General features: G+C 37.9%; 1 protein-coding gene across 2 annotated transcripts in view; it reads left to right on the forward strand.

Annotated features, from left to right (window-relative positions):
• The window catches only part of EFEMP1 (EGF containing fibulin extracellular matrix protein 1), a 48894-nt gene that overhangs the window by 36004 nt on the left and 3377 nt on the right, over positions 1 to 9513 (forward strand). For both annotated transcript variants that reach the window (XM_080587537.1, XM_080587538.1), the window contains exons 5-9: positions 2 to 124; positions 3411 to 3530; positions 6262 to 6381; positions 7772 to 7891; positions 9355 to 9478. In XM_080587537.1, the coding sequence (XP_080443663.1) occupies positions 2 to 124; positions 3411 to 3530; positions 6262 to 6381; positions 7772 to 7891; positions 9355 to 9478 (607 nt within the window). The remainder of the gene's footprint in view (position 1; positions 125 to 3410; positions 3531 to 6261; positions 6382 to 7771; positions 7892 to 9354; positions 9479 to 9513) is intronic.

The raw sequence follows: 9513 nt of genomic DNA on the forward strand, positions 1-9513 counted from the left end.
GATATAGATGAATGTGCAACGGGAACCCATAATTGTAGAGCTGACCAAGTATGTGTCAATCTAAGAGGGTCCTTCAGCTGCCAGTGTCCTCCAGGGTATCAGAAACGAGGGGAGCAATGCGTTGGTAAGTCTTGCTTTAGACTAAATTATTTTCTTTCATTACCTGAAGTTGCAAACTTTTATAACAAAATGCATGGGTATGTATACTGTACAATAGCTGTTTATTTTTAAAATGGAATGGAATAATTGCTTTATCACAATAATTAATCACTAAAGCATGTAACTAGAAACTATTTTAAGTATAATCAACACAGAGTTGAACTTCACAAGATTAATTTTCTTACTAGTTACCACTGTGTTTATTATTTGTATTGGGGTATTGCCTAATGTCCCAGATACAGTCAGAAGTCTTCTATAGCAGCGAAGTAAAATGTGTCTTTCCACTGACCTCAGTGAGATTTGAATCCAGATCTGCAGGACAAAGCCCTACCTTCACACAGACCTAATCCCTGCTCTGCAGAGCCCCCTTGCACAGTCTGTTTCAGTCTCGGTTTTATGAGTAGAAATGAAAGAGATGGAAACTCTGAATGCAGGTATATGATATTTGCAACTTATAAACCACTATGCTTTATTCCTTGGGCCAAAATCAACTGTCGGCACCTTTGGGACCTATACAAGTATAGCAATAAATTAAATCCAAGTGCAGCATAAACACTGCATCTTTCCTATTCCATCCTCATTTGGGGACATAATGTGAAAGTGCCATTACTCTGTTCCTGCAGTCTTTCTTCAGCCTTTAGCACCTCTTTAATCACAATTTCAATGGATAAAATGGTTTTATAGGCACTCCAGTCTTAAGCCTTAGGTTTGTCAGGGATATTGAAAACAATTATGAAGTAGGAGAATCAAATGTATACATCATCAGGTGACATTCAAGACAACCTCTTCTAAGCACAAGACTGATTTTATGCAGCCTAGTAGAAAAGCTTTTTCGTTGTTGTTCTCAGAAAAACATGTTCTCTGTGCAAGAGTAGGATGACTCATTTGGGAATGCAGGCATAGGAATAGCTTTGACAGGTCACTGATATATTTATTTTTAAACATGTTTTATCTAATTTTGTAGAACACTGTATTACTGCTGTGCAGTAGCACTTTTAATGTCAAGACCCAGGCTACTACCTGAAAGCCCTGCTAGACATCTTACAGCTCTCAAAAGAAGCAGTATGATACACCCTTCTATCTCCATGTGAATACAGTTATGCATCTAAATCCACACATGAAGAGGTCAGGAAAGCAAGATTTCCCTTCTCTTATTTAGGTCAAAACCAAGAATAACACCTGTGTTACATATTACACACTGACCTAAATTACCAGTACATCGCTACACTTCATACTGTCAGCATTTCAGAATAAACACTGTCTTTGGGGATTTTTTTTTTTTTATTTATTTTTAACAACTTTGCCAGAAAACATTCTTGGGACCAGATCTTGATAGAGGTTCTCCATATGGGAGGAAATGTTTCTCTCAAATTTGAATAAAATTTTTCCAGACCTTTTTGGCTTCAAGTTGGAGGAAGAAAAGGACTCATTTTTAACAATTCATTTTTTTTTTTATCAAAATATACTAACCATTTCTTTGATTTTTTTAAAAAAAAAAATTGTAAAGAAATTGCTTGTTCACCTATCAAAAAATTAGTCTTTTCTGAAACATAGGATTGAAGACAGAATGAGTTGTCTTCCAGCATTAGTTCAAACAGAAGATTTGGCAGAATTGATTAGATTACACTCAGCCCTTGGATATGCTTGGAGCTGATGTGCACAAAAGCCTAATACTGCAAGGAGAACTCCCACTGAATTAGAGTCTGATCCTGTAAGCATTTACATGCATAAATACAAAGCTTAAAAAGTAAAGCATTGCTTATATGCCTATATTGTATAACCAGGTTTTTAAACAGCAACTTTTAAGAGCTTGGTCCTGTAAAGTCAAGGATGCAAGAGGTCTGCTGTGCCTCCTAATATATTCAATTTCTGCTTCAGAATTTCCCTGCAACGGAAGAGTTACAGCAATAATCACTACTGTACGGATAGCCAGGAGTTTTTCCAGCGTAAGCCTTTTCATTCAAACCCATCCAAAACACTTCACTAAGTTTAGCTCCAAAAAGTGACTTCAAAATTGACAGAAAAAGAGTTAACTTGTAACAATTATTTTTTCACTTGATATTAAAACAAACTTTCCTCGTCATAAAAAATAAAAAATCTTGGCCTCTTTTTAAACACATCTATGGTGGAAACAGCTGGAGGTAGGAAACTCAAGATCTGGCATGGATATGGGAAGTGCCTTTCTTTGTTCCAGTGAAAACTGGTATTATTTGTCTGAGCGTTGAGCCTTTGAAATCTCACATTGTGTACATGTACAGAACACAGCACGGATTTCTCTACCACGACCAAGCAGGCCACAACTAAAGACAACTGCTGCACATACATGCACAATCAGCGTTGCAGCATAGCTTAAAAAAATTGCAGACAAACAGGCAGTATCTCCTCCAGAATGTAAGGATGCCTTTTAAAATGCAGAGGTAAAAAAAAAGTGTGTGTGTGGGGGGAGGGCTGTTGCACATTTTGTGTGGATTGCAGGTGAAAACCCTGCTCCAGTGCACATTAGGAATGCTGAAACTTGGAAAGGCAGTCTGCTCCACCTCACAACCAGGGCTAATCTGCAGGGAGAGTCTGGGGAAAGTTAATACCGCCTGAGATAGCACAGCTCCAGCCAGGCTGCTCGCCTTCCTCAGCACCAGAGCGCAGCCAGAAGGTGCTGGTGCTGCTGTATCCAAAGGCACGCAGGAGGGACAGCAGCCCCCAGGAAACCCAGCCAGTTTCTGGGGGATCCCTGTGGAAGCACAGCCATCTGTTTCCTTTTCAGGGCCACTAATCTTCTGTCCTCACAGGGAAAATTTGGACTTGTCCTAACAGAGCTGAAAAGATTTAGTATAAGCTAAGCGTGCTGCATGTGATGTTTTGGTTAAATGAAGTGCAAGTTACAGTCACCCTGTTGGTCAGCCTTAAGTCTGACCATGAGACAGATCATCTTCTGGCTGAAAAGCAGAACCAAACATCTTGGGTTTTGCCTATGCAAAGTAAAACTAAGGACTACAGTGGAACGGACTAAAAAGTAAAATTAGCATATGTATTGATCTCAGTGGCCGGAAAACAATCTGCATAAAAGATTTTTTACACAAGTTAAAGAAAAGGGTATAGCACTCCTAACAATATCCATGGAAGCAACATCTACCCCACATAAGCTTTTTTCTGCTTTTAGTTAAGTTCAGTTAACTTTACAGTTTCTTTGGACAAGACAGCAGCACTGAACTTCCAAGATGCCATTTGAGCTAATTTCTCTTTTCATTACTCAGATATAGACGAATGCACCCTGCCTCCATACTGTCACCACCGATGTGTGAACACTCCTGGCTCCTATTATTGCCAGTGCAACGCTGGTTTCCAGCTAGCGTCCAACAACCACACCTGCGTGGGTAAGAACGTCTCTGTGTGCACTTACATGAGCTCACTTGGTGTAGAGAAATACTGACACATGACTTGCCACGGTTGTGATTTAAGTGTCTTCATCCCAACTTACTAACGGAAATAAATTCCAACCAATATGTTACACTAGTTGCTGTATAGAGAAGCTGTCTTGCAAGTGATCTGAGAAGTACTGGTGAATTAGAAAATCAGAGCCTCATGGAAAGCCCATTCTTTTCTACGTTTCTGAGGAGCACCTAGTTTGGCAACTGACCTCTGGAAATTTACATTCATTATTTAATCTTTGATTTAATTATTCTTTCAGTTCTGGTGGATTGGTTTTTCAGTGTTACTTGCTTTCATGATATAATTCCCAGTTTTACAACACCGAGGCTGGAAACGGTAACCAGGGGGAGCAAAACAGTTAAGTGTAGTTATCCTCAGCACACGATAAATGTAGTGATGAAAAAGCATTTACATGTCAAACACGAATCTCTGGAAAATACTACTACAAATGAAAACGAGGGGTCACTACAAAAGCCCCGTTCATCCCCTTAAAAGTAAAGCACTAAGGGAAACCTTAAGTCTGCTGCGAAGTTTGAAATGAGATCTGATCTAGAGCAATTAGAGATAGTAAAAATAAAAAGGAAACTATGTCTACTGAAGTGCAAGGTACTGAAAAAGTTCATATTAAATGTACATACTTGGGAGAAGGATGCTATTTCTTAAAGCTGATAATTCTCCAGAACACAAACTTCTCAGTGATACTACTAAAAAAGCAAGAGCATTGTTAAGAATATCTATAAAGAACAAAACTTGTATTGCCATTTCATTTTTTTTTCCATGTTTTTGGAATAAAACTAGGTAGGAAGTCAGAAGATTGCTTTCCTGATTTTGGCTAAGGCACAAGAATAGCCATATTGAACACCAGCAAAGTTTTCTTAGCCCTGTGTTTTTTCCAAGCTTCCAAGCAGAGGGCTTTAGGAAGAGTAGGAGATATGTAGCCTAGCAACTTGCACATCAAGGTAGGTTAAATCCTTTCATGTTCTGAGTACTGAATCAGAGGAGCATAAACTTTCATTTTCTGAGCAATTTCCCTTCTCGTGCAACACTCTCTTGGATCTGAAATTCCAGCTCCTGGGAAATCAATAATTTGGCTGTTGACTTTAACAGAATTGGGATCTCAGCTAGGAATGGGAGAATAGCCACGTTAAACCAAGGGACTGGTGATGGAGATGGCTGCGAGTTCTCTATGGCTATGTATACACAGGCAGGCATGCTACATAGCACTGTGGTGACAGGCATTTGTTTTTTCACCAAATAGGTGAAATATTGCATGTATCAATGTAACCATGTGATGAGTTATGTCATTTGCCCCTTCCCATGGCTCAAATGTAAGGTGCTTTCTTTCAATTACACTTCCATATGAAGCTCCAAGTTTGCTAGGTGCTTCAGCAAGAAATCCCTTCTGACTCCTGCTGGCCTCCCAGCCCAGCAAGTCATACTCCCACCATAAAAGGTAAAGTAAATCCTTACACAAAAATCTGTAAAAGAGTGACTGCTGCATCAAGACAGACTTTCACATCTGCAACAGTCATCTGGCAGAAGTCATACTTCACAGCTGTACCGATTACATTTGTTACAACTTTTGCACATATTGAAAGTGGGTCAATATTTCTTGGAAGGGTAACAAACGGAATTGTGGCTTTGGCTAGCTTATTATTCCTTCTGGTAGCGTTGTCATGATGTACATTCTTCACACCATTGCCAGAAATCAACTAAAAGAACAAAAAATGCTTGGTAATCATTTCTCCCCTATTACCATTCATCATAAAGAGAAGGATCATAGAGATAATTAATATCCTCCTCATTGGTTTAGTTTTTGTGAATGCCAGATCTTAGTCATCTTTGTCAGTTTTAAAAGTTGTATCTGTAGATGAAAGTGTCGCTGACATTTATATCTACTTGCAAAAGCTATGAATTCAAAAATCATTTAAAATGCAGCTCTCTACTAATGAGTATAGCTGATGAACACACATGAATGGAAAATATGCAGGGAAGGCACACAAGGGAAAATTCACTGTAGATTTTAGCATATGACAAAGGAGCAATAATTAGCAGCCTATAAAAATAAGCACTGTAAATTGCAGAGGTGATTACACTTACATAAACTTTGCATTAAAATTGCTTCTCTTATATTGCCGTGTTCTCACATATGTTCTTCAGATTGCACACGATGAAAAATCTAGCATAGAAACCTGCCCCCCCCCCCCCCCCCCCCCCCCCCGTATGGTCTAGGCCTTGGAGCATTGCAAAACTATACTGGCTTAAAAGGCTCGTGTTATAATTGTAATGGAATTTAAAAGAACAAATTTTAGGAGTAATAAATAGCTCAGATCTTAACCACTGCATGCTGAGAGGTCTTATCTGTATGTGTTCCTTATATCAATTATTTATAGACTTGGCATTTCATACCTGAAAAAAGACACTGGAATGTGAGGTTTAATAGCCACACTAAACATTATTGGAAGAATTCATTACACATTAGAATAACTCTCATTCCTGGAAAAATACTTTTTCTACATGGAATGTAAAGCATAGATCTGACATCGTTCCAGTGACTGCAGACCTGTATTGATATAGTCAACCAAGCTTCTGCTAAGCACTAGGCCCAGACTTAATCTACTTAATCAGCCTAATTACTAGGTGCAAAAGATAAAGATCTGTAATTTTTCTTTTCAGACATAAATGAATGTGATGCCAATAACCCGTGTGCACAACAGTGTTACAATATACTGGGTTCTTTCATCTGTCAGTGTAACCCAGGGTTTGAGTTAAGCAGTGACAGAATCAACTGTGAAGGTAAGCAATTATTTTTCTTAGAGGAGCAACCATTTTTGATTTATTTTCCCAGAAGCCTCTGTGAGCTAAGGGATACAATTCAAGTGGAAACACAATGTGGGAGCGAGTTGTAGCCAAAAAAAATTAAGACAATTTTATTTTTTTATTTTAATGTTGCAAATACCATTGCTGATACACACCTTAGTAGCTGCAGCTGCATTCAGGTGTCTCATTAACAGTAAGACATTACTAGAGAACAGAAAGAGAATGAGAGAGAATAATGCTTCTGAATATTTACTTCACAAACACTTGAACTGTGTGTGGTCTAATGCTGATGACCATTAAATGAATTGGAAAGGAATGCAAACCAAAAAACAAGTGAAATTCTGTGTGCTGTTAGGTTCATCTGAAAATAAAGACCTTAAATTTGACTGTAAGGAAACAACAATTGTGCTTTTGAGGTGCTTTCAAGCTTGTGTATACAAACAGCATGTCTCCTGATGATTATACAATCAACACTTTATTTCCTCTGCCAGTGCCTCCACAGGATTCCTCTAATCTCCCTTTGGACACGATGATCTCACCCGTAAAGCCCATATCCCTTCTACCAGTCTTTGAGCCAAAGAGGTCTTTTTGGTTTACCACTGCCCTCCCGAACAAGCCAGCAGAGCTATTACAGATGCTCCCTCTCCAAGCTTCTTAAGCTAATCCTACTTGCAAGCAAACAGAACAGGGAGCAGCAACTATGCAGCCTTCAGTACAATCCCTGACAAAAATCAAGAGCTGGGCTCAAAGCTCAGAGGTACTAGGAGGGTGGTACTCTATTTTCCAAGCCATTCTCTAGTTTTCATTGGTTTAATTTCACTTCTGCATAATAACAGTGTTAAAATCAGGTTTGTGCTACAATTCTCTGGCAAGGGGCTGATGGTTACACAAGGATTAAGAAAAAGAAAAGCATATATCAAATAATATTTGAAGACTAAAAAGAGACTTTATCCTCTTTCCCAAAGAGCTGGTCCATTAGCGCACAACGACAATAGTTTTGCTACACTAGCTAATCTCACATCTACTTTTCTGTGGAAGTAATCACTTCTAGAATACAAAAACTATGGATTCTCTCTACAGAGGTTTTCCCAAACATGTTCAGAAGTCTTAATTTACCTTCTACTTCCTCAAATAAATGCATTTCTCATTTTTTAAAATTTAAATTTTCTCATTAAAAAAATTAAAAAGTACAACCAGATCTTCAGTTTGCAACCTCGAGGTGTTAAGCAGTAAGTTAAGAGTTTTGAGAGCTTCCTCTTTTTAAAGAATTTTTCTTCTGTTAGAACCAGCATCTAGCTGTTATATTTAGTTTTGTAGAAAGGTAGATGTTAAAGAAAAAATTAAGCTTAAGTTCTTCTCTCTGCAGATACTGATGAATGCAGAACTTCCAGTTACATATGTCAATACCAGTGTGTCAACGAACCAGGAAAATTCTCATGTGTCTGCCCTGAAGGTTACCAGGTAGTAGGAGGCAGAACATGTCAGGGTAAGTGCCCCATCTTGACAGTCCCAATATTGCATTACTGGTAACACCATTTCACACAAGCCTAAGAATGCTTATCTAAGTGTTTATATTTCATGACAGTATCGTTAGGCTAGCAAAAGATGTTGATGCATTTGATGATTGATGGTATATTTTATATTAATTCCTTTTATTTGAATCTTTCAGCTCAAACTCTAAGTTTTTCAGATGCTTAGGATAAAATTTTCAACTTTCGTAATCCTTAAGTAAAGCTGGTCGTGGATGTCTAGGTGGTGAGTCTAAGTTCCAGAGATAAATATCTCAGAAAAAAATCAGGTCATTTATTACAGACATTGGGCATTGCTTTATATCTGTTTCTTTTTATAGAGGTTTCTAAGCGCAGCCAGAGCAAAAAGGAAAGATATGTTATTTCTGATAACAGGAGGAAAGAAAGCAAGAATTTTGAGCAGATTATTTATATTGTGTTTGGAAAATAAACATTCTGGTCAGTTGTTCAGTTACAGCTAGGTGCCACCAAATACCAGGATCACAGTTGCAAAGTTTATTTTCCTCACTGGTTTTAAATGTCTCTTTACAGTTACAGAAAAAGTGCAAGAATCATTGTTTCAGTAATCCAGAACCTGATTTCACAATCTTTATTTTTAGAAATAGGTGTGCTAGTTATTGTCAGAAAGGGATGAGGAAATAAATTGTTTATGGAAGTGTTGTGTAATGGTGGCTCTTTTTGAGAAATCAATTTAGATTCTTATCATTCTTAAGAACAGCAACTGATACTGAGTATCTTGGGTTGGGTAGTTTGACCACCTAAAAAAATAAATAAATAAATGGATAGACAGGGGGTTGGGTCTGACACTGCCAGGATAACAGAACATCAATACTACACAAAGCTGACAGTCCCCATTTCCATTCAAGGTCATTTTCCCAGGGTAAAAAAAAAATAAAAATAAAAGGAAGCTCTACTTCACACAAAAATAAACACAGCATGATTTCTTCCAAAGCTACTTTAGTTTAACTACAGCTATAAATATTAACTAAGCATTTAGTTATACCATGAAACCTAAGCAATTAAGTGAGATCTTGCAAAAAGCATGAAATCACACTTCTTTCTCAAAGCCTCTTTCCTCTGCCTGTAAGATACCTTGTGCTAGAAAATGATTCATTGCCAACTAGGAACTCAGGGTTTCTACAGTTGCATTACATGTACTATGACTAATGTGTTTCTTTAGTCAACTAAAGATCTTCAGACCTGATTAAGATGTGGTAAACAAATTTGTTCCATTTCTACTGTTCCAAATCCTTTATAGAAAGGCCTTGGAAAAGCAGGTAAAAAATAACATAGAAATCTGTTGAGTTTCAATAGACAAGCAGGTGGCTTGGTGGGGGTGGGTTTTTTTGTTTGTTTGTTTCTTTTCATAGCAAACTCGATTTAAATCTGCTTTAACACAGTTCCTTTTTCTTCCTCCTAGACATAAATGAGTGTGAGACTACTAATGAATGCAGAGAGGATGAAATTTGCTGGAATTACCATGGAGGATTTCGTTGTTACCCAAGAAATCCTTGTCAAGAGCCTTATGTCCTAACATCTGAGAAGTAAGAGAAAGCCAGAGAGTTTTTTTAGGGTTATT

This window comes from Anser brachyrhynchus (assembly GCF_964034855.1).
Source record: "Anser brachyrhynchus genome assembly, chromosome: 3".
Classification (NCBI taxonomy): Eukaryota; Metazoa; Chordata; class Aves; order Anseriformes; family Anatidae; genus Anser; species Anser brachyrhynchus.